We start from the raw sequence: 26,181 nt of genomic DNA, 5'->3' as shown, positions 1-26,181 counted from the left end.
CTTAAAAAGTCAGGAGAGGATGCTGAGTAGGAAGACCAAGGCAGAAGATGGCAGGGCAAGCCTTGATTTCTCTGGAAGGAAGGCAGTGTCTTGATTTACAAAAAAGGTCTCAGGGTGAGTCACCCAGGCGAAGACCATTTTATCAAAGTCTGAAAACCAGAATACAGAGCGAGGATACAGACTGCAGGTTTGGAAAATCAAAAGAGAATTTCTTTGGGTTACTGACACACCTTTTGATGGTATGGTATTCGTTCTTCACTGAAGGAGCTACCTACCATAAAATCATTTTGTTGTCAGTCAGGGGCAAGAAATGAGCCTTTGTGTGCATTCAGAAACCAGACCTGCTAGCACCACACAGTGGGAGCTGTACCTTACGTAGTCCACTCACTACCCTTGGCAGGACTCGGCACACTTTTTAGGGGCCAGAGAGCAGGCATCTTAGGTCCCATGCCCATCTGTGTCTGTCAGCTACTGACTCTGCCGCTCTAGGCAGCACCAGAACAAACGGGTGTGGCTGTGTGCCAACGAAACCATTTATAGATGTGGACAGAGGGTCGTTTGCCAAGCCATGACTGAAGGAAATTCATTGTATTCCCTTCTCCAGTAAAAGCAACAGGGCAAATTGTATCGCTATGATGATCTCTCCATTTATCTGGCAGATTGTTGTTCTTCCCTCACCGTGTCCCACTCTCTGACTTTGCTTACGGTTGTGTCTCCAGCACCAGAACTGTGCCCGGTAAACAACAGGCATTCAAAAATATTTGCTGAATGAATGAAAAACAACATGGAATCAGAGACGGGCTGGAGAGCAGAGTAAGAAGGTGACAACCAAAGAAGAAGAACGCTTACAGCACGTTCTCTAAAGGCTCACGTACCCACAGAGCAGACCTTCTGCACCTGTGTGCCTACATCTGCATGAAAGTGGAAACGATGCACAGTCATGGCCGGATACCCCCTGGGGTGCATGCAGAGACCCTGGGAAGAAGGGGATAAGAGCTGCTGCAATATTCTGTGGTCTCCTACCAGGTCCCAGCTATATACACATATTTTAATCAAATGCTCTTGAAAACAGGGTCTTCCTAATGAAACGTGCCCTCCTTTGTTCCTGTTTTGTGGATGGTGATGGAAATATCAAAAAGGGCACAGGGTGGGGCGTGTTTGGAATCAGGGCCAGCATCGGAATCCAAGCATCTAGGGATGCCTCGCTCTCTTGGGAAAAACATGAAGGAACTTTGGGCAACGAGCAGCAGAGCCTTCGGGAAGAGCTCCTGGGCGGAGGCGCCCCATCTGGGCCAGAGCAGCGGAGAGGAGGGACGCCCTCCATGGGCGAACACTGGTTGGGGTGAGAGGGCAGTCGTGAGGCAGCCCCTCTCTGCTGAGAGGGGAGAGGGAAGAACCCCCAAGGAGAATGAACACACAAGGGACCTCCATGCTGCAGAAGTTCAAAAGATGCCATTTCACAGTTCTCATTTTGTAGTCATCGAAGAAAATTCCATGCAGCTTTGAGAAAAACACAAAGCTGAATCAGTTATAGAGATTACATCGATTGCAATTTTCATGGCAGCAATTTAGTTCCAGTTGCAGGCAGGGATTGATTCTTAAAATAATTTATATCATTTCCTATCAGTTGAGACAATCAAGTAAGAAATCCTTATTCTACAACCCACACAAGAAAGCTGGACTGTTGCTTCATAGTCACATCACGTGCTTATTGAATACAGGATTCTGTCTAATCTTGACTCATTTCCCGAGAATGTGGGACATGTCCCTCCTGGGATCTCAGTAGCTCTCTGGCAGGAAGTCACACCGGTTACAGCATCTGTTTAGTCTGACTATATTTTTATGTCACTTTCTCATTATTGTCTTCCTTCCACGGATATTTTAAATCTAAAGAAATTATGATGGTCAACTGCCTGTGGCTGCTGTAGCCCCCCATGGTGATGTTCTTGGAGCACCAGAGAAGACACCCACTGGCACCAGGTCTCCGGGGCCTGGCATGCTTGGTGAGAGAGTCCGAGAAGGACACAGCAGGCCTTGCCGGTGTTGTCAAGCAGAAGGGCTGAATGCTTAGGTGCAAATGAAGTGAGTAAATATCATTCTTGAGGATTATGAAATGTTTGTAGGAAAACCAGTTTGGGATTAGAAACTAACACTTTGATTCTTCCAATCTCAAACCCTTTGCATTTAACCCACTGAACTATTAATGATAGTTGAGCTTCAGAAAAATAAGCTGAATTTACACAAGCTATATGAGATCTTGCCAATGAAGTAATTGGGCAAAAATTCAGCTGAGGTGATGAGACTGCATGTTTCATTTTCTGCCTGGTCAGTTCCACTCCTAACACATGGTAATGAAGACACGTGGTGTACTGGAGGTGGATGGATCGTGAGCCTTTCTGGCTTTCACAACTAAGACCTGTGATGAAAAACCCGCCACCCTAACCACAGCCCACGCCGCGACCATGTCACCAGCTGCCACAGCTTACAAACTGGAGGACTTGCAAGGAGTTTTGGTGATTTGTATTGACTGCCCTGTCCTGGTTTTGGGGTTTTCTATCAATTATTTGGGAAACAACAAACAAGAATTCTGAGATGTGAGTGTGCGGCCAGGGTTGTGGTGAGGGTGTGAGAGAAGCCAGAGGATGAGTGATTGTGCACTCCGGTCTGCAGAGAGAAGCCATTCTACTCAAAAGGAAGGCTGCTGACTTGTGTCAAGTCACTATCCCTGTAAGTAGTGGAATCATAACGACACACCAAAGGAACGGGTCTGGGCTGCAGATTCTTGAAGGAGTGAGAAACTTTGAAACTGCCTCTCCCAGTCCACTGGTGATGGTGTGGGCTCAGACTAGCAGGCCTATCCAGAGGAGGTTTGAGCCCCGCTGACCACCTGGGAAACGCCTCATGGACTGCATGAGACACACTCAGAAATGAGCAGCCACTTAATTTGCCTATTTTGGGTACTGAGTTTTTAATCTTTTTAAAGAAAGATTTTTTTAAGATGACTTTTAAAGATTTTTTTAGAGAAACAGTTAAAAATCCTTTGCTTACCCCTTCTCCCTCTGCCAATCAAGTCTAGCATAATCCACACTACTGATCTTAATGGCACAGAAAGCAGATTTTTAGGAAAAGCAAGTAAGCAAATCATCTGAACATAATAAGTCTGGATTTTCTACATGTGTGAATTATTCGTTTTCTGAACTATCTGTGGCGACGGTGCTATTTCACAGAACTGTGGAATCTTAAAAATTCTTAGGGGGAAGGAAATTGAGAGATTACTGAGTCCAAGCCCCTCATTTTTTGGTGGAGGAAACTGAGGCCCTGGAAAGAAGAGACTTGCCCAGGGTCACGTGGCCAGATACCAGCCAGGCTGGCTCCCAGCCGGACACATGGCCCCACCCAGCTCCCTGGGGCTTGGTCTCCTTGGTATGGACTCTTAGGTTCAAATTAGACACATATTTTAAGAGTCATCTCTGAAGAACATTGATGGTAAATCTGCTACTGCAACCCCGATGTGGTTTGTGCTCCAGGTTAGACATAAATGTCAGAAGATTATCCTGTTGTTAGGATGACACTGCCATTCTTTAAAAAATGAAGACTGAATTCTGACTGATGGTGCCATATTTACTCATCAATTTAAATTATGTTATAGACTTTTAATTTCTGGTTCAACAAAATTAAAAGTTGTTTCTGGTACTTTAAAGATTCTCAACTTTTCCACCTGTTAGTCAGGCAGCTGGTTAATTTTATATTAACATAATAAACACCTAAAAGCATCAGAAGGTGTCTTACTTAAGGACGACCTTCCAGTGACTATTTCTGGGACGTCAAATCTTCCAGTAATCTCCTCCTGGGTAGGATAAGCTTTCACAAGCCAGTAACCATGTCCCCCCAAGCGTTGCACCGCTCTGAAGCAGGTGGTGATGCCAGAGTGACCTCTGACAGGGGCACTGAGCAACGCTGCCTTAGCAAGAGCACCTAGGAAGCCCAATGCCCACACTGCGGAGAGCTGCTCTTCATAGATCTGATAGCCCTCTGACGTGCCATCAAGCGGCTCCAAAGCTCAGAAGACCAGTGTTTTTAAAAGGCAGAATGTGTGGTGTTGCAGAGGGCAGAAAATGAAGATGATATAAAACCTGAGTTTCACAGGGCACAGGCATGGCTACAAAAATTTCGATTCATCCAACAGTTACTCTATTCCACCCTTAAATTAAACCTGCGCCTGATACAAGCAAGTGAAAATGTGAGAAACCTGCAAGGGCAGGCTGTCAATGCTCAACGGACCTCTAGAGAGGTTTCCACTCCACCAGGAACTAGATGAAAATCGAGAGTGAGAAATGTTCTTCTAGCTAATGAATAGAGACTATTTAAAAGAATCCATTCTAGCATAAACTCATCTGGAAAAGGCTGGGTCCTGTTTTTATTCCCACACTAAGATTAACTGTTCTGATTCCCAGGTCTCCATTAGCTGCTTAATCATGACTGCTCCCTGGGCTGTCCACTTTAATTAACTAAGCCGGTACCTCCGGATGGCCACAGTGAGAGCCTCTGGTGAGCTGGCACAGGGACAGATGACCTCCTGGCGCAGGCCTTTACTTTGGAAGACATTGAGAAATGCGTCACAGGAAGAAATAGACCCTAGAGTGACAAAGGGGATGATAATCAGATAGCGGAAGCAATGTGATTGATTAAAAATATCCCATAATATAAAATGCTTTTGAAGTTAGGACTTAGGCACATGTGGAGTTACGCAGCATGGAAAAAATATTTCTTTTCATACAATTTATCATTTATGTTACAATGAAAGATGATATTATTCTCAAACTTATAGAACTTAAGAATTTCAAAACAGCAACTTCTATACTTAATCAAAACATTTTTGCTGACTGATGAACTTAACTTTTCTGAGACTTGTTTTACCATTTTCAATATGCATGTTCCAAGAGATAGGTAAATCTAACCTTCACTAAATGAAGTTTCCTCTATATTAACTTGAATGATGAGACCCAGGTGTAATTACTAGGGACCTCTCAGCTAAACTATTCCCCAGTACAAGTTCACCTTGCTTCACGTTAAGACACATTCTTCTGTAGACTTAGGGGTAAAACCAGTTGTATATTGAAATAGCTCACAATTTATGGAGTTATTTTGTAAATGGAAGAATCATTTATAAAAGTAATACTGAATTATCTGTTTGCAAGCCCACTTTTGCATATCAGATGTTCTTTAAGAAAGAATACACTGTTTTAATTTACAAATATTTATGTTGCAGTTTACAAATGTGGTCAGAAACAAACATTCTTTCATTCATTCACTTTGCTTCTGGCTTATATACTCTTCTCATAAAACGCTGGTTTTTGTTTCACCTGACTGAAATATTTCTCAAGGTATATTAACAGTATTCTGTGGAACCGCTAATTTACTTTCCTGGGTAATTTTTGCTATATGATTTGATAATGAAATTCCATTAGAAATGACAAATTAATTTCCTGACCAATAAAACTACTAGAGACCATAAAATAATAATAGTTAATATTTCTTGAACACTTATTATATCCCAAAGAACTGTATGTAGGGATTACTTCATTTAATCCTCATACAAACTTATGATTTAGGTACCATTTTGCAGCTAAAGAAAGAGAAGGATTTAAAAAAGTAAGTCATGTTCTCTACAGAATCAGGAAGCAGAACAGCCAGGACTCAAGCCCAGTGTCTGCAAGGCCACGTTCTTGACCATCATGCCACGGTGCCCTTAAGCTAGTGAGCAATACCGTTTGGTTATTATTTTACGACAACTTCTTAACTAAGGTCAAGACTAGAAAAAGAAAACCCGGAGCGCAAAGCATGAAACCTGGAGAGCGAGGACTCTCCTGCCTGCCTGCCACTTGAGCAGCAGACTGGTCACTTACAGGGGTTTGCGCCATCGGCCACTATCAGCATCCGGAGGGAGGAGAGGTTGATGTCTCTTTGATCCCTGTGTGCCACTAATGCCCAGTGCATGTCCCTGGACTTCACACAAGCCACCTTTGCTGAGAGAGAAGTAGGAGGGAAGTGAGTTAATATGTGCACCGTCAGACCATGCGATATTAAATAGAAGCCATTGTGATGAGGGACAGAACACCCGAGGGCCACTCCGGAGATGCACCTTTGTACTGGCAGACCTTCTGAATCCAGGAGAGCGGGTTCACCTTCATCAGCGAGTACGGGATGCTGATCACATGCATCATGTTCATGACGCTCTGAAAGCAATGACACATGGAGGTGAACCAGCGCGAGAACACAGGAGGCGCTCTCCCCACCACACCAACTCCACGTGGGGACAGGACAGGAGCGGTTCATCCCACACCAGGGGTCCTCAGGGAGAATGCATCCCGGAAGAGTCCTTGAAGAGACTTCAGAGTGGAAGTGACTTCTTAAAGGCTTTCTAGTCCTCTCGGCTCTTGATTTTTTCCTTTCCAAAGCCTTTTTTATAAAACCTTTAGTTGAATGATCATTTTTTAATGGCCTTTCATAGTCTGGAAGCTTAATTCTTTCTAGTGTATTATACTAGCTTTATTTATTACACGTTGCACTGAGATGTCATGGAATAGTGGAAAGTTTGTCTTAATCACCCTTAGTCTTCCATCTAGCCTTGCTAAAGTAGATTGGGAACTCTAAAGGGTTTGCTCCTTTAAAATAGATGAAACTATTCATCTATTTATTTATTTTAAATAAACTTTTAAAATAAATGGTTAGTCCCTGCATGCTGCAGGCAGAACTCACAGCTGCTTGCGTGTCATCTGGTGCAGCTGCACTCACAGACCTGGCAGTTAAGGAGCTACAGAATGGGGAGCATGGGCAAAACCCTCCTTGGTCAGTTCTGTCCACATTGGGATTCTCTGCTACCTCAGGTGGGGGTGGAGTGAGTGGGCGCAGACGCTCTGGAGAAAGCTGGTCCAGTCCAGGAAGCTCCAGGGACAGTGACCACCTACACCCTCCCCAGTGTGAGTGAGCCTGCGCACCGCCAGCACGCGCCCTCTTGCCTCAGTTGCTCCCCCTCCACGCTGGGGGTGAGAGCATTTTTCACCACATAGAAGATGCCACAGAAGAGTGTGTGTGTGGCTGTCCAGCCAGAGACCTGCCTAGCTCTAGAAGGTGGCAGCAAAAGAGAGACTCAGAAACTGCTGATTCCTGGGGCCGGCAGAAATCCAGAGCAATGGTAAGCAGGGGGGTGGAATATCAACAAGATCTACTGCAGATCCACCACAGAGCTCTTGACAGCAAGATTCTCACAAGAGAGACTACAATGGCAGCAACAACAGAAGCTCCCATCACAACAGTCAAGCAGGTAGATGGACTAGGTGCTCATTAGGCCACAGGATTCTCACACAGGAGCATCATCCCACTGGACAGATAGGAAAGCTGAGGTTCAGAGTGACTCAGGCCCAAGTGACTTGCCTGGAGCCACAGAGCTACCGAAGGGCTGAGATACAAGCCTATGTTCTCTGATCCCATCTCTTCCCACCAGGCCAGCATACTCGTGAGCATGCACCTTCCGCATCTTATCATCGCTAGTATCCAGATGGTAGAAATGAACTGCATTGATCACAGAGAGGAGTCACTGGTTTGGAGCCCCAAACCTTTGGTCTGTGTGATGCTTGCATGCTCTTGTTCTAATAAATTCTGGTTTATCAAGAAACAACTAATCCCACTTTCTGTGTTTATGTTCTTATCACTTATGCAAAAATGACTAAAATTTCCTACTTCAGAAAAGATACAAAGTCTCAGCCTAAGAAACTTAAAAATGAAAATGGGTGAGTGAAAATTACCACATATGAGATAGACATGGCGAGATTCTAAGCAGTTACACTACATGTATTTTTTACGTGCTAAACATATCTTATGTAAGAAGGTTATTTCTCTATTAAAAGTGCCTACAGCTTTGAACTGCTGTCACTTACTAAGTGGCACTAACAATTATGAGACATGCATTCTCTACAATGCATGTTGAATTTTCATCAAGGGGAAATCTATAAAGGGCTTTTCCTCCTGTAGCACATGGACTAGGTGATTCCCTAAATATTCATAAACCCTGATTCAGAGAGAGAAAAAGGAACAAGAACGTGCCAGCCAAATCACATATATGGGAAAGTGACCCAAACAAAGATGTCGACAGCATTACTGTGCAATCTTAAATGCCAGAAGCAGGGAGGAAAGAGACAACTTCCCATGAGCCTGAAAAAGGCTGCGTTCAGCAGCTATAACCTCATGTGGTTCGATGACTCAAGCAAGAAGCTGCTGAAACCCACAGGGTTGACTGTGCTTCTGAAAGTTACATTAGCTGACAAGTTAAGACTTCTAACAACATGACTTTTCTTTGTAATGTGGAAGGAAGGGGCTTGCCAAGCGGCTGTGCACAGAGATCATGATTCTAATTCTGACAGTAAGCAATTGAAATGTAAACAGGACACAGCAGGGTTGGGGGCACACTTACTGTTAGGATTCCATGCCAGAGCCCAACATCTTTCTTGAAATCCAACACATTCACAATTGTTTCAGCTGAACAAATAAAAAGAGATAAAAGATTTTTACTTATGAGACACAGGCACAGACCAAAAGGCAAAGAAAACCCAACATCACAAAAGGGGTAGTAACAGATCTTGGAAAAATATCATTCACTTTATCTTTGTAGAAATTCTGTAGCCTCCCAACCCATTTAAAAATGCTGGCCTGCCTGGAAAGTGTTTCTAGATGGATATTCTGACATGTACATTAACAGCAATAGCTCCTCACAGCATCACTTAAAACACCTTATTTCTTCTCTTTTTATATATTTATTTTCCTCCTCCCTGCCTTTTTTCCTTTTTTTAAAGATTCTTTTCATTTCCATTATGTGTTCTCCCAGGAAAGGGAAAATGCTGCTGGTGAATCTGGAGGAGGGAGGCGATTTCCAGCAAACGTACTTCACTGCACCCTGGAAGCCTCCAGGGTGAGGCTGGGATAATAACGGAGGCCAGGATTTGGAAGGTCAAGGAGGGAAGAGCATTCAAGGCCTATGGGGGCAGCTCTTAAATGGGAAGCAAGAAGAGAGCCTAAGAATAAGGAGTGGAAAACAACTACTACGCTGGCACATGGAGGCCAAGCTGGAGAGCCAGCTGCCAGTGATGCCACCAACAGCGCTTTTTAAGTCAACTTGTCAACTGGCCTGGGCAGGTGGTCCAGCTGCCCACACATCTGCCCAACTCCACCTGTCATCGAGCCCCAGGCATTTGCTAATGCCTTGTCTTACACTTGTACTTGGTTCTTGTGACCCTCGCCAGAGGTTCAGTATCATGTGCCTCACCCCTTCTGTGGTGGGCAGGCAGAGGGACTTTCAAAATAAACATGCTCAAAGGAAACAGCCTATATTCCATTTACACAAGTATTTTTCTTAAATCGAGACATAAAGAGCAAATATATACGTTTTCACTCCCCCAACCTCCTCAAAAGTGACAGCCCGGGACCTTCAAGAAATTAGAGCAAGGAATACGGTTATGAAGTTGTAAGAAATGCTGGAATTAAAACTGAGAATGCTGACGAATAGGGTAGTGATGATTAGAGGCATGTGCCTCCACATGTGAAAGTGTCTGGGAAGCTAGTCCAGGGACTGAACCTCAGCAGAACATCTCCATGAGACAAGTGAACTGTTTTTTAAAAGGGAGATTACCAGAAGGATGCGGAGCGAGGGAGACAGAAAAAGAATAGCAAAAAAGGAAAGCATTCATCCTCCAGTGCATGACAGACACCACCACCAGCTTCCTGGGAGACCAAGAAGAGATTCCTTGGGATTCCCAGGTGGGAACCAGCACCTGGGGGCCTGTGACGTCTCCAATGCAGCGACCTCCAATGCAGGTCACCTTCTGTGACCTGGTCACAGAAGCTCTGGCCAGAGGGATAACTGGTTATCTGGGCGGACTCCTCTCATGAGCCCAGTCCGTGCTGTTACCATGGTTCCCTCTGGCCACTTGACCTCTCTGCCTCCATGACTCTCTCATTCAAGGGAGAGAAAATACATCATGAAAACCACTGTTCTCCATTGTGGCAGCCCAGCCTGGGGAGCTCGCAGAACCCACCCAGAAACTCGGATCCAATTGGTAGGGGTGGGCTGAAGCATGGGCATTTTTTAAAAGCTCCTAAAGAGATTCCAATGTGCAGCCAGAGATGAACCACCTCGGTATTAATTATCTGTTATGGCCTGAGTTGTGTCCCCCACAAATTCATAGGTTGAAGCCCTAACTTCCAATGTGACTGTATTTGGAGATGGGAACTCTAAGAAGGTAATTAAGGTTAAAGGAGGTCATAAGGGTGGGGCCCTGAGCCAATAGGATGGGTGTCCCTATAAGAAGAGGAAGAGACACCAGGTCTCTCTCTCCACATGCACAGAGGAAAGGCTGGCTGAGGACACAGCAAGAAGGCACCATCTATAAGCCAGGAAGAGAGTCCTCACCACCAGGAACCAAGCGTGACAGCACCTTGATCCCAGACTTCCAGCCTGCAGACCTGTGAGAAATAAATGTCTATTGTTTAAGCCCCCAGTCTGTAGTATTCGTTACGGCAGCCTGAACTGACCAAGACACTAAACAATCCAACCAGTGAACCTTAAGTTGAGCTGGGTGCACACTTAACACTATTCTTATGGCTACTAGTGGGAACAACACAATCCCTCCACTGTCAACATGCATCTCCAGGGCCAATCTGGAACAGGGTCCCGCCCATACCTTCTGTGTAGCCACACGCCTGTGTGAGGGCCTGGCAGTGGGTCAGCAGCGCAATCCTTGTCACGGTCACCCCAAGCACACTTCCATCCTTGCACGTCTTATACTGAAATGAGACAGTGTGTGGACAAGTGGTACTGAGAGAACAAAGCATGGGGCCCACATCCATCAGCTCTTCCAGTTAATTAAGAGGCTGCGAGTTCCCTGATCCTAGACCTGTGTAACTGTCAGAAATGCATGAGACTCAGTTCCCAAAGCTCATGTCCAGACCCAGGGACTTACCTCGATATAGGCGGTGTCGTTATTTGCATCTTTAATATGTGGGAACCAATCTCGAGGAGGTTTAGAGAGATGTTTTGACTCTGTGACAAACCATAATAGCTTTGGCCAACCTTGGAAATAAACGACAAATTCCTTTTAGGTAAGCGTTACCCAGAAACGAGGTGTATAGAATTACTTTCCCTGTTCACATGCCATGCTTTACACCACCACAAGCTAGATGGACTCTGATGTTTCCAGTAAGTCTAAGACAACATCAACAGCGCCATAAGTCACAGCTAGATAAATCACGCCACACCACAGGCTGACACCACGTGATGTGTTATCTGAGACATTCACTTGTGGAAAAGCATGTGGCTTGCAACTGATGGGATGTGGTACGTTCTTCCCAAGTGAAAAGCCGGCCTTCTGACTTGGCATTTGGGGCTTGGGCTACCTTTGAACTGTGGGATCTCCCCTGTTGGGCTTTTCGGCAGGCCTTTGTGGCAAGCATCGCTCGTCAAGGCTACCGTCACTCCACAGCTTCCAAGCAAGAACCCGATCTGCTGGCTTCCTGCATCCTGAGAGAGGGCAGCAAAGAGAGAAGAGTCACAAAGCCAGTTGATGGCTGTGCTCCTGGCAAAACACGACCTCGCCCCCAAGTTCTAGGATGGAACGAGCCTCCCTGAACAACCAGCAATTCGAGGCACAGGCTGGAGTCTGTGGAACCGGGATCAAATCCCAGGCTGCCACCTGCTAGCTGCGTGACCTTGAATAGGGTAGCTTGCTTGCTTGGCCTCAGTTTCCTCATCTGTACCACTGGGGTAAAAAGCAGAGCCTCATAGGTCTGTTATGAGGGATGAACCAGAAGAGCACACGTAAAGTGCTCAGCATGTGGCTGGCACGCAGTGGGTCTCATTAAAATGCTGCTGTTAGGTTTCCCTCCAGTTCCATAAGACTGTGACTGTAGGACATAATTATTGTGGAGAACAGAAAGGGTCCAAGAAAACATCTTTGTACTTAATAATTAACTGCTATCCAGTGCCTGGTTTAAAAACTACTCAGAGCAAAGGGCTCTGATGTGTTTGATTACATCTGGTGTGGGCAGACTAGGCATCCATTCTGGACCAAAGAAATGAAGACCTGTCACCTTTCTCCACCCTGAGCACATCCCGCCTGATGGAATGAGGACATGTATTTAGTGCACGTGTATTGGTGGCACAGAGGGCTGCCCCTGAATGACGACACCAATTCAGGGACATGGTATCCGAGCGGATGTGCAGGATGGGGCAGCACGGGACCCGCCGACCCTGTGAGTTCTGTTGTTTACTGTTGCCAGCTGCCCCATAGGAAGATGGATGAGCAGCAAGTCGGTTCAATTCAATTTCTTTACTCCCACCAGTCACTCTGGCTACGATTCAGAAAATAAAACGAAAGCCGTGAAGGAGCCGACATCCCTACACAGAAACACGACTACTGTAAACCTATCACCTCTGTTTGTTCCCACATGGCTCCGCCTGAACCTTCAGACAACCCGGCAGGCCTGTCACTGGACCAGACTCGGTCTCCTGCTGCTCTGCCCGTCTGCGCCTTGCTACCAGAAAACGTGAGAGGATGCTGGTTCTCACGTGGGTAAAATCAGCAGCACCAACATCTCAAGGCTGTAGCTCTCACGTGACTAGTTCACACTTTTCCTATTGTAGATTTAAACCTACAGTGGAAACCAAGTACCTCTCTGTGGAACTGTGCACAGCCAACCTCCCATCGCCCGCACAGCCCTGAGAGGGGAGAGGGGGGGTCTGGTGCTCAGTGCTGGGACGTTACCAGAGCAGGGACCCGCATGGTTCTTTTCCTTCAAGCAACACTCTTTCAAGTAGAGCTATGACCAGTCACTTTGATGTGACCTTGGATATGACATCACCAAACGTCATGACCACACAAAGGGGAGGGGAGACAGGCTCTGAAATCAGGTCAGCAGCAGGAAGTGTTGCTTTGTGAACGTGAACATGCCGGCACGTCCACAGCAAGGCCTCGTGGGACAGCTTAGGACGGGGAGCACCAGTGGCCTGCCGAGGGCTCTTGCTCTGATCGTGGTCCTCCTGGCAGAGACCTGCTGTCCCCTGAACACTGTCTTTCTAATATCTGCTCCTAAAGACACCTAAAATACAGAGGAAGAGATGAGAGACGGCGTGGGAAGGAGAGTAACTGGGAACAGGGCGCCACATTTACACAAAATTCAGCCTTCAAGCCTACTCCTCCCTCAGCCGGGAGAAGCTTCCTGTCCTCTTCATCTGGAAAATTCCTACTTAGAGCTCCAGTCAAATGTCAACTTCCCAGAAATAGCCCTGCCCGCCCACTGCCATCAGGTTGAGATGAGAGCCCGTTACCCGCACTCAGAGCGGCCTGTGCATCTCCTCTACACACTGCGACCCTTGAAATGCCTGGAGCCTGGAGCCTGGAGCCTGGAGCAGAGCCCCAAACGTAGAGCCACTCTCAACACACAATGTCAAAGCTGAGGTCCTCTGTGGGCCAGTCTCTCCACAGACCCCGAGGACAAGGATGTTTGGACGTACCCACACCATGATCCACAAGGAGCTCTCACACCCCCTTTGGAATATCTGTCTCCATCTGGCCTGACACGAAGCGACTCAGGGAAGCAGCTGCCCACTTCAGGAAGAACATGAGTAGCACAGGTCTCCCAGCACTCGCACTCCGGCCCCGACACCATTATCTGTGTGCCATTCCCAGAATGAGCAGTTTCTGGCCCATAGGTTCTTTCTTAGACAAAGGCAGGGGGCAGCTCGCTGGGGGCCTTCCTCTTAAGGCTGTGCCCTCAAGGACTGCTGCTGATGACTCCTGTCACAAAATCTTGCTAATGATTCTTCTCTGCTGTTCAAGAAAAGCTGGGCCACACCTAAATTCAAACTTTCCTCTGACTTTCGATCTGTCTCCACTATGTAGAGAGGTGACTGATCACGTCACTTCCTAGGAATCTTCTCCTCACCCAGTCTCTCTGACTGCATTCAACAGGCCAGTGTGGACACATCACCCGACCACCATCCACCCCAGTCCATTCCAGGCTCCCTGTCAGAAAGCCTCCATCACATCCATAAAAATGATTTTCTCTCTAATAAACGCGAGTTAAGTTCATGGGAAGTCCCTCTCACGAACTCATTTTGGGTTTGTGGCCCCACAAATACTAGCTAGTGTTTATCCAACTTTGTTCCTTGCCTACTCAAATGGCTGCCTTAACTGTTTGTTAGCTCCCAGGAGGTAGAGTAAGACAATAATGCCAAGGTGTACTGGAGACAAGAACTTCAGACACATTACTCTGCAGAATCAAGACAAAATATGCTACAGACCAGTAAGTTTAAAGATTATTATGGTCATGCAACCAGGTAGATGAAAGAAATGTGACACAAGAAATTTCCCTTATAAATACTAAGATAAATTTGTCATTAATATATATTTTTTTGCCAATTAGTTTTTAACTTTTTATTTGTAATGGAAATTCCAAGTACCCACAGACATACAGAGAAAAGGAGACAGAAATCCCATGTACCATCATCTAGCTTCAACAATTATCAATGTTTGACAAACCTGGTCTCATCTTTTATCCCAAACACATGCATGCACACACACAGACCAGATTTAAAATGAATCCCAGACATGGGCACATCCTTCCACCTATACATACTTCAGTGGGGTGGATTTTCGCCCTTGAGGAGCCCTGGTTCCCTCCCCACAAATCCTCGTCCCAGGGTCTCCTCGCTCTGATTTCCTCTAGCAAAACACACTCCTGAGAAAGGGCTCATGTGACTGTTCACATGAGGTTGTAAAAATGTGACATTGATATTACTCCTTCCAGAGATATTTCACTTTAAAGGACATTAGAAAACCTTTTTTAAAGCAAACAAATGGATTGTGTTAGAAGTCTAAGGAAAGGACAATTTCCCTGGGTGTAAGAGATCGAGCCTCCCAAGACGGTGCTTCTCGAAGGAGGGACTCCTCTGAGCCCTGGTATGGTATGGTGCTGCCCCTGGAGCAGGCACAGAAGCGAGGGCTGGTGGGCCAGGCCCTGGCCGGGTCAACTCCTGTGGCTTATGGGGCCCATTTGTCTCTGGTCCTATTACACTCAGAACATGCACAATTCGGCTCCTCATCCTAAGGCCTTGCTACTTCTCCGTCAGACTCATGTGCCGTGGCAGAGCCTCTACTGGTGGAGGGGAAATTCTGGCTGAGCCGACTTTTGCTGGCTGACAGATCCGATCTGCTGACAGCTGGCCTCAACAGACCAGCTCAGCTACCTCACAAGGGTGATGGCGACAGGCATGTTCCAGATCTGCTGTGGCCACTCAAGGCCCTTCTGGCACAGTCGTGTGGATGCTCCTCCCTCGCCCCTCCACACTCCCGGGCCAAACTATCGCAGGGACACCATTTCTCCTACTCTGAATGCTTCAAGGGAAAAGTGAGCTTGCTCCTCTCACCCCAAGAATTAGAACAGAGAATAAACAAATGCATGTGAGACTCAATTGTTTAGTTAGGTTCATTAAACAACAGTCAGGATTCAGAAAATGTGGTTCTTGTGAGGTCCTTTATCTTAGGACAAGTCTGGTGGGCACAGAACTGGTAGATAGAAGAAATATTCACACTCTTCATCACCTACGCTTATGTGCACATCTCACTCCATTCCCAGCTACACTTGAGCCCATGGATTCTGTTATTTAAAAATAAGCAAAGTTTTCTAAGACAATGAACATCATATTCTGAAGTCACAGAGCCTGAAGCCTGACGCACAGTTCTGGCTTAACTGAGACATGTGTAAGCAAAGTCATCTCCTGGTGCTGTTTCTCCTCAGAAGATGCTCTGATAGAGAGATGGCCAGGAGGGAACCTCAGCCCTTTCTTCTGAGAAGGGTTTTCTGGTCCCGAGGCTCAGGGTGATAACATGAGGGTCTGAGTGGGCCTGGGAGGTGAGTGAGAGAGAGCCACCTGGGAGGTCACAGCCTGGGATGCCTAAGACGGTGGGCAGGCAGGTCCCAGGAGGACTGAGGAGGCATAGGTGAGGAACCCTGGCCCTGCAGCAAGGACTCCCAGCTCCCCTTCCTGCTCCGACCAGGATCTCCAGCATCCCATGCCTGCATTGACCCTCGCTGAACCAGTGGGGTCACCACTCAGGGTTCTTGTCAGCACAGGGGCCTGTCGGGACCCAGTGGATAGGATAAAGCCTACCCAACGACAGAAACCTCCCTTTCTGCCGATTATGGCTGCTGTGACTTCACACCCTCACACTCAGAGAGGTTTCCAATACACTGAAAGTGAGCGGTGCATCCTTTACCTTTCTTGTCAGTGGTACTTCGATGGGCACAGGAACGACTTCGGCAAGCAGGCAGCCATAGAAGGCCACCATGGAGGCTGCGGGGTCGTTGTTGGGGAACACCAGCGCCACCTGGACGACACAGGGGTGGGATCTACCATTAATAGGACACCATCAGCTTTTAAAACACCATGGGAGGACGCAACCCGCCACAGACAGCAGGTCGCACTCTAACTAAGAATGGACAGGGGAACAAAAATAAGGTGCCCTGTTTAAAAATGCATTTTAGTAAGACGCCTTTTAATAAGTATCGTGTACTTTCCTTTAATTTTGTGGAAGGCAAACATATCACCAGTCATCTATAATGCTGTACAGAACACAACTATCCTTGTTATTGCAAGCTACCTTCCACATCGACATGTATTTTTACATAGATGAAACTACAGTGCACACACTTCTGTTTTCCACTATTCTTATGGCTTTATAGACACTTCCTCATCTTTCCATGTGGTCTTCACAACTGGGACTGAGCGTTGTGTGCTTTCTTACTCCGTGCTGGCTGGCAGCTGGGAGCAGGACCACACAGGACTCATTCAGATCCCGGGTCACCGTAGCTCCGGGATCTCGGGCACGGTCTTAGTCCCTCTAAGCCTGAGTTTTCTTATCTGAAAAACAAGAATACTCATAGAGCCTACAGCTTAGCATGTGGTCCAGGTCAAATGAGAGAAGGCACGTAAGAGCTCAGGGTGCCACCTGGCACACGGCATGCAGCCGTGAACGTGAACTACCCGGTATGCACTGACTCTCGGTACCAGCAGAGGGGGCGGGCCGTCAGTGAGGGTCTTGGTTTTCTGCCCTCACAGGTGAGCTTCAGAGAACATCTGCTGACACATGCTCCCCCCTCCACTACCTCCCCAGTGCGGCCTCTGAGGAACTAAGAGTAGATAATCATGGAGTTCTAAAAGTTAGGTTAAATTACCATCAAATAACCAAATAATGGATAGTATGATTTCAAAAATGTTTCCCCCCCCAAAGCCCCAGTAGATGGTTGTATGTTATAGTTGCACATCCTTCTAGTTGCTGTATGTGGGACGCAGCCTCAGCATGGCTGGAGAAGCGATGCGTTGGTGCACGCCCGGGATCCGAACCCGGGCCGCCAGTAGCAGAGTGTGCGCACTTAACCGCTAAGCCACGGGGCCGGCCCACAAAAATGTTTTCTAATAGTCCTTAGGGTACCTTAATGACAAACAATCTTCCACGGGATGGCTTATAGTTATTCTTCCTCGTATGAACAGTTTTCATTTCCCTTGCCTATTTATCTGTTAGTGTTTTGACATTTCCCCTGAAATCTGGATGAATTTTAAGTATATTCAATAATATTAACTTACATTTGATGCAAATACTTCTTGATCTAATATTTTGTTATATTTTTATTTGTGCATTTAATGTTTGATGTAAATTTGTCAAACTTTTCCTTTATGTTATCACTTATTTAACAAATATTTCACCCAATTTAAATTCATCTGGAGCTCACTTCAGTGTCTGCAGCATAGACACTACTAATTTATCGTAGACCCAGCTGGCTCTCCTGCTAGCCCATGCTCCTTCTGGAGTAACCCTTGTTGTTCCCTTGCTTTGGAAAGCCTCCTTCAGGACACGCAGTTGTAACAGACAGTCCTACTTCTGGATTCTCCACTGTGCGCTGCGGAACTCTGCTTCTATCTTAGCATGAGCCTCTCTCACGTGTGCAGTGGCATAGGCGTTTACACCTTCTCATGGACAATTAAGTTTGGTATGTATTCATGGGAACATAAATCCCATGATTGAACATATGTATATCCTTGTGCATTATCCCATTCAAGAATTTAACCAATTTTTTCTTTAAAATGTCCTAACTAGAAGGCATTAATTTTGTCATGAACAGCTAGATAAGACACCCTATCTCAATATCTAAATAAGCAGGTTGGTGTCCTAGTATTCAGATGGCCGCTGAGAATGGAGCAGGTCATATCTTAAACTTGTCTATGTTGGCAATTTAGCAATACAGGATGGTTGGTGGAAACAAAATTAAATTTGGGATTATATGAAGATTTCCTTTCTATATGGCATTCCTGCAGTTTATGAAAATTGGCTACATGACAAAGAAATGAGACTGTAAGGCAGGTTAAAGCCATTCTGCACTACTGAGGAATTTTATTCGAGAAACCCTGTGAAATAATTGTTGATTATATTAGTCCTTATTTTGTCCCAACAGCACTCAGTCAGACGCCAGGCTACCACATTAGTAGGACTTTCAAGGAGGAATAAAAGGATTTATCTGTATGTCTATGCATATGAACCACAAACAATTATTTTTAAAAACTATCTGAGGTTTGCATGAGCCTCGGGTGTTCTGCCTTCAACTGGTGGGCTGAAAGCTGATAGCATCTGTTTTTAGATCTGGATCTGGCAAAGCAACAATATTAAAGGTAGTATTTGCAAGAGTACCACGGCCACACGACTTCTTTCCCTAAAATAGACCAAGATGTTTGAGGAAGTCATCAAACTGCAGTAAAAATGCAGAAGACACTGAAGTTCCATCCAAAACTGATGGTCACAGCCATTCATGGAAGACCAGTCAAATGCTGACTTGTTACTCTTCTGGGAATATCTATTCTGAGGCAGAAGTCTTCATCAAGAGAACAGAGATAAAGAAGGTGACATTCCCAGAGCCAGACTGGGTTAATCCTGTTTCCCAGATTAGGGTCTGGTTCCCATCCCAGGTCTGCTCAAAGGAAGATCAACTTGACCCAGGATTTAAAATTCCTGCTGCTTTATCACTGAAGTTCACGCTGATGACGCCATCTTATATCGCCTTGCAGAGTTGTGTTAAAATAGGATGCAATGTTATATTAATGTAAAGTGAATAAAAGCAGAATATTAAATTGTACATTATTGTATGCTCTCAACAATATAAAAGTAATGGACAGAAAAAAGTCAAATACCTAAGCCTCTTTCAGAATCAAAACTGAAAGGAATTTTTTTTGCAATTTGTTTTAAGGAAGGAAGTCTATACTTACATCATCCTCATTAGGTTTTCCTTTTAGATCTGAATCAGTCACATGTCCTATTTCCTACAGACTCCACAGTGATTCCAGCATAACACTATACATACAGGCAGATGCCTCATTTCCTTGAACCCACACAGGCCCCTTCATTTCATCCTCTACGTACTCCTTTGGTATTTCACTGTCCCTCGTTATCCACAGAGCACAACAAACCAAGAGGTGAGAGCCCATCCTGAGCCTTTGCTAAGGTTTAATCTTGTTAAACTGACTCCGTCTTCTTCCTCCATGGCTCTTCCTATACCCAGCCCTACTGTCCAAGTCTGGCTTGTTCGTCCTCTGCATCCCACAGACTTCCCCCACCGAGCTTCTTTTCACATCTTCTAGAACCTGACCAAGGGCTCACTGGCTTACTTTTTCTCCCCGAGAAGGCTTCTCAGATCCCAGATGCTCCCCAAATGAAAAAGCTCTCTCTCTCCTTCCCTGTATCTCTCACTGCCTCCTTTGGGGAACTGTGTCACTTTCTAATTTATAGAAAAGCTAATTATCAATGTGTCTTTATTTAATACTGCAAGCTCCCTGAAGGCAGGCTTCACATGTGATGCATCTATGTATCCTACTACAATATCCGGAAAATATTACTCCTACTACAATATCTGGAAACCCTATTCAGCTTAGGCACATAAAAGCCCAAGAAGGTACTCCCCAAAGTGCATTAACAGGGTCACCTACATGAAAAGTGTCTATAATTTTTATGCTAAGGACTGAATGTTCACTATTCTGGGGAAAATTATGTTTTATTCAAACATGGTTTTCAAAGAAGGTAATGAATCCTGTTTATTGAGACAGAAGGTTATTATCAACTGAATACTACAGTCATGTATGCTTATTTAATAAATATTTATACACACATGCCAGATGCTAGCCACATCAATAATTTTTTTAAGGAATAATTTAGAAAAGTAGTCCCCTTACACAATTCAAACCAGCATCTGCCAAAACATCTCTTTACGTATTTTATTCTATCAAAGCTGTGCCCCTCACATTCTTACTGACATCCTAGCTGAACAGAGGTGGTTTATTTTGTAATTGCTATTGCAGGGGAACTTGAAGAATCTGGAGGCTATATTATAAAAGAATTTTTTAAGTAACTACTAAGACTATTAAACAAATTATAGATAAAGGAGATATTATATTACAATTGACCTTTTTATTGTGATAAAATATATCTAACAAAGTTTACCATCTCAACTATTTTCAAGTGTACAGCTCTGTGGCATTAAGTACATTCACATTGCTGTACAACCATCACCACCATCCATCTCCAGAACTTTTTCCTCTTCCTAAACTAAAACTCCGTCCCCATTAAACACTAACTCCCTATCCCCCAACCCAACCCCTGGTAACCATCATTCTTCTGTCTCTATGAATTTAACCACTTAAGTACCTCATATAAGTGGAACCATACAATATTTGTCCTTTTGTGACTGCCTTGTTTTACTTAGCATAATGTCCTCAAGGTCCATCCATGTTTTAGAATGTATCAGAATTTCCTTCCTTTTTAAGGATGAATAATATTCCATTGTGTGTTTATACCACATTATGTTTATCCATTCATCTGTCCATGGACACTGGGGTTGCTTCCACCTTTTGGTTTTTGTGAATAATGCTGCCATGTCCATTGGTGTAGAAATATCTGTTCAAGTCCCTGCTTTCAATTATTTTGAAATTGAAGTAAAATTTATTGGATCAAATGGTAACTTCATGTTTAGTTTTTATAGGAACCACCATACTGTTTTCCATAGTGGCTATACCACTGTACGTTCCTACCAGCAGTACACAAGGGCTCCAATTTCTTCACATTCTTGCCAACACATTATTTTCTGTTTTTTCATAACAGCCATCCTAATGGGTGTGAAGTGATATCTCATTGTGGTTTTGATGTACATTTCCCTAATGGTTAGTGATGTTGAGCATCTTTCCATGTGCTGATCAGCCATTTGTAAATCTTCTCTGGAGAAATATCTACTCAAGTCCTTTGCCCATTTTTTAAACTTTTTTTTTTTTGGTTTCTGCTGTTTCTGCTGTTGGTTTCTGTTGTAGGAGTTCTCTATATATTCTGGATACTAATCTCTTATCAGATGTATGATTTGCAAATATTTTATCCCATTCTGTATGTTGCATTTTCACTCTTGAAAGTATCCTTTGGTGCACAAAAGTTTTTAATTTTGATAAAATCCAATTTATCAATTTTTTTGTTGCCTGTGCTTTTGGCATCATATCCAAGAAATCACTACCAAATCCAATGGCATGAAGCTTTTCCCCTATGTTTTATTGTAAGAGTTTTATAGTTTTAGCTCTTACGTTTAGGTCTTTGATCCACTTTGAGTTAATTTTTGTATATGGCATTAGACGAAGGTCCAACTTCATTCTTTTACTTGTAGATACCCAGTTTTCCCAGCACCATTTGTTGAATAAACTATCCTTTCCCCATTTACTGTCTTAGCATCCTTACTGAAAATCATTTGACCATATATGTGAGGATTTATTTCTGGGCTCTTCTTCTATTCCACTGGTCTATGTCTGTCTTTATGTCAGGCCACACTGTTCCGATTACTGCAGCTTTGTAGTAAGTTTTATAATCAGGAAGTGTGAGACCTACAATTGACTTTTAAAAGCTGGAGGTCAAACTTGTTCAATGAAAAATGGGAAAGGATCCTAATCCACCACAGAATCCTGGGGCTGTAGAAATCTTTTTAAAAATGCCCTGTAATGGGCCCCCGTCTCTATAATCTCTCTCAGTGGAATCAGCTTGTGTTCTTGTTGGTTTATGGTGCTCTACAATGATATTTTTATAAAATTCAATGGGGAGGTCCTTTGGGTGCAGGAGGATAAACCAGTCTTGGGGCATCTGAGGCACACACCAGCACATGGAAAAAAAGGTACTAATTTGAAGGCAAGAAAACTGGGTTCTATACCCAGCCCAGCATCTAAATCAGGATGTAAGGCCTGGACGAGACTGTTAATTGCTCTGGGTGTAACATTAAAATGGAAATACTAATACCTGCCCTCTGCAACTTATCAAATTGCAGTAAGAATAAAAATTTGCTTTTTAATGAAAGAAGTAGCCTATATCAAGAAATTTAACACTGGAAAAGGAATGGTACCAGCAGTTTGCTGCCAAGATGGTTGGTCTCACTGACCAATGTAAAAAAGTTTTAAATATAATTGTCCTGCTCACTCAGGAAGATGACACAAATATGTTTCAAACCAGGAGACAATATATGACAGCAGTTAGGAACACAGGCATTGGGGTCTGACAGAAATGGATATGAGTACTGGCTATACTACTTACTAGTTTCGTGCCTTCATCTGATATGATACTTAACCTCTCAAGTCTGAGTGGCCTTGTAGATAAGACGTGACAAATACCATAGTTTAGCTCACTGAATTGTTGTGGGATTAAATGACATTGTGTAATTGCTCCTGGTTCAGAGTAGATGTTAAGAAAGCCTTATTTAGTAATATTAGCACTAGGAGACACTGTACTCGGAAACTTTAAAACAGTAGGTACTTTCCACATAAGACGATGTGTTTTGCATATGCAATAATTTAAACTGCACTTACCCTGTCCCCAGGTCGCACCATAGGCTCTTGCTTTGTACCTAATTTATGCAGAATGTTGTAAGCAACCTTCATACTTCTTGTCCACAGTTTGCCTATCAATACAAATTATAAAGACACAAGTAATTGGACACATGCATTTTCAGTTATGTGTATACGTGCACATTAAACTACACAGACAGTATTACTTTATCATTTTCAGCCTTCAAGTTATTCTGAGTCCCTGGAATCAAGACGGGAAATAAAAACCAGCAACTCTGACTCATAAAATCTGAGAAGCCTGAACAGTGGAATAAGGTGCTAATACAAATACTCTTAGTGTGCAAAGAACCTATAGCAAAGCCATAGACGATTTTAATTATCATCACAGAAGTTGTGGGGATGATTTCCAGGGAGTCAAGCAGGGCAGGGACCACAACGATAGTGAATCACTGCTAATTTGTGTTGCGCAAAATGACACATATTTCCTCTGTTAACAGGTCCTGTCTTGTGTGGCTGTAATGAACGTAAAGGGTACTTAAGACAGTCTTTATAGGGACTGGTCCCTCTCCCTCCCAAGTCCTAAGCTTCTCAACTTCAAATTATCCTAACCCCAGGGTTTTAGGGTTTCAGAGAGGAATATTTGAATTTAGATAAAGATTATGGTAAAACTCTGAATTATTTTAAAGTTACAAAGGCTACAAAAAATGACCACAAAGCAGGATTTAAAAATTGTGATTAAAAAAAACCACAAAACATTTCATAAAAAAATGACCAGCTTTGAAGAGCTTGCAGATTTCAAATCTCTGCCTTCATCCCAGGGCCAGACATTTCCTCAGCATTGTCCAGGCTACAGCAAATAGTCTGAGATGGAATAAAAATAACTTTTAAATCTAACATGAGTTCTTGGACACATAAAGGCCTCTTACAACTTCAGCTTCTATGAGCTCTCAGAAGTAGCCAAGATGTTAGAAGTTGTATTAATACAATAATAGTACAATAAAGTTAAGAGCAATTTTAACTGTTTCCTATAAATGCAATCACTGTTTCAATCATTTTTGTATTTTAAATGTAAAAGCTAAATTAAAGTTTTTTGTTTACAATATATATTTTGAATGAAAAAAATCTGAATTTGTTTTAGTTCATATTGGATTTTGCAGCAACCCAAATTAGAGTCATTACTGTTTATTCACCACAGGTGTTATCAATTTGTCTCCCCTGAATGATTAGGGGACAAGGAGAATGTTTTCATTATCTGTGATTCCTCTAATTCCTAGAACATTCCTTGTTCACAGCATGTGCTCAACAAATGCTTCTTTGTTTTATTGTCATAGGCAAGCCATAAAAAGCAAAAACTATGGTATGCATTTTAGCATACTTCTTGAGCACTTAGAGCAATGATTAGGTATGAAGTTTTATTCATGCCCCCTCTTCCATCTTCTCTAACTCCTCCTCAATGCTGCAGTCCTCAAGACTGGCTCTTTTACAATTATTTGGTATTTTATTTGGTGATTACATTTTCCCCCCAATAAGTCACTAGCCATTAGAAATAACTCAGGGAGTAATTTTTTTTCCTAAAAAAATACAAATATTTTGTGCCTTTCAGACCTCTTTAATGTGAATGTTAGAGAATTATTATAGTTGAATAAACAATTACAATCAATTTGTTGTAATTGAAAAAAATCAATGTGTTGTAGATGAACAAATTAATTATAATCAAACAATTAACACCATTATGTTTTCTTCAAGTTTCAACTTCATTTTCAGCTTGGATTATTAAAGTTGATATCATCATACAGTCATACAAAAGTCAGCTTACAAAGGAGTGTTTGAAAACGACAACACATTTTTGCCAAAATTCTAGAATTATAATCGATATTTTTCAAAGAGAAAAAGAAACAAAGAGTAAGTTGCTGATTTAAATTACAGAAGATACAACAGTTCTTGACTGGTTTATAAATGAGCAAGGAAAAAACCTCCACCAAGAATACTCTACCCAGCAAAGATATCATTCAGAATTGAAGGAAAGAAAAAGTTTTCCAGACAAGCAAAAGTTAAAGGAGTTCATCACCACTAAACTGGCCTTACAGAAATACTAAAGGGACTTCTTTAAGCTGAAAAGCAAGAGCACTAATTAGTAACAAGAAAACATATAAAAGTATAAATCTCACAGGTAATGGTAAATATATAGTAAAGGTAGTGGGTTAATCACTTGTAAAGCTAGTATGAAGGTTAAAAGACAAAAGCAGTAAAAATAATTCTAACTAAAAGAATTAGTTAAGGGATACACAAGATAAAAAGATATAAAATGTAACATCAAAAACATAAAACATTGGGGGGAAAGTAAAAACGTAGAGCTTTAGAATGCATATAAACTTAACTTGTTATCAACTTAAAATAGACTATTATAAACAAAAGTGCTTATTGTAAGTCTCATGGTAACCACCAAGCAAAATCCTATAGCAGATAAACAAAAGATAATGAGAAAGGAATCGAAGCATACCACTAAGGAAAGTAATCAAACCACAAAGGAAGAGAGCAAGAGAAAGAAGAAGGAACAGAGAAACTACAAAACAGCCAGAAAACAATTAACAAAATGGCAATAAGTACATACCTATCAACAATTACTTTAAAGGTAAACGGACTAAATTCTTCAGTCAAAAGACATGGAGTGGCTGAATGGATTAAACAAAAAAAGATTCACCTATATCCTGCCTACAAAAGATTCACTTCAGACGTATGGACACATACAAGGACTGAAAGTGAATGAATGGAAAAAGATATTTCAAGCAAACAGAAACCAAAAGAAAGCTGGGGTAGCTATACTTATATCAGACAAAATCAACTTTAAAACAAAGACTGCAATATGAGACAAAGAAGGGCATTACACAATGATAAAGGGATCAATTCAACAAGAGGATATAACATCTGTAAATATTTACGCACCCAACAAAGGAGCATCTAAATATATAAAGCAAATATTAACAGACCTAAAGGGAGAAATAGACAGTGATACAATGTAAGTAGGGGACTTTAACAGCCCACTTACATCAATGAATAGATCACCCAGACAGAAAATCAATAAGGAAACATCAGCCTTAAATGACATGTTATACTAGATGGACTTAAGATACGTACAGAACATTCCACCCAAAAGAAACAAAATACACATTCTTCTCAAGTGCACATGAAACATTCTCCAGGATAGATCATATATTAGGCCACAAAAC

The 26,181-nt window shown here is 43.2% G+C and overlaps 1 protein-coding gene across 5 annotated transcripts in view; it reads right to left on the bottom strand.

Annotated features, from left to right (window-relative positions):
- DIP2C (DIP2 acetate--CoA ligase C (putative)) overlaps window positions 1–26,181 on the bottom strand; it is a 434,532-nt gene that overhangs the window by 103,227 nt on the left and 305,124 nt on the right. For all 5 annotated transcript variants that reach the window (XM_087420883.1, XM_087420885.1, XM_087420886.1 and 2 more), the window contains 9 exons: window positions 22,976–23,067; window positions 16,326–16,436; window positions 11,446–11,569; window positions 11,013–11,122; window positions 10,734–10,836; window positions 8,471–8,535; window positions 6,143–6,236; window positions 5,907–6,026; window positions 4,521–4,635 (listed from right to left, as the gene is read on the bottom strand). In XM_087420883.1, coding sequence (XP_087277009.1) covers window positions 4,521–4,635; window positions 5,907–6,026; window positions 6,143–6,236; window positions 8,471–8,535; window positions 10,734–10,836; window positions 11,013–11,122; window positions 11,446–11,569; window positions 16,326–16,436; window positions 22,976–23,067 — 934 coding nt within the window. The remainder of the gene's footprint in view (window positions 1–4,520; window positions 4,636–5,906; window positions 6,027–6,142; window positions 6,237–8,470; window positions 8,536–10,733; window positions 10,837–11,012; window positions 11,123–11,445; window positions 11,570–16,325; window positions 16,437–22,975; window positions 23,068–26,181) is intronic.

Source organism: Ceratotherium simum, chromosome 32, assembly GCF_057802395.1.
Source record: "Ceratotherium simum simum isolate JZ-2026a chromosome 32, ASM5780239v1, whole genome shotgun sequence".
Lineage (NCBI taxonomy): Eukaryota > Metazoa > Chordata > Mammalia > Perissodactyla > Rhinocerotidae > Ceratotherium > Ceratotherium simum.
The sequence above is the reverse complement of the archived record's forward strand: the minus strand, read 5'-3'. Positions and strand labels throughout refer to the sequence as shown.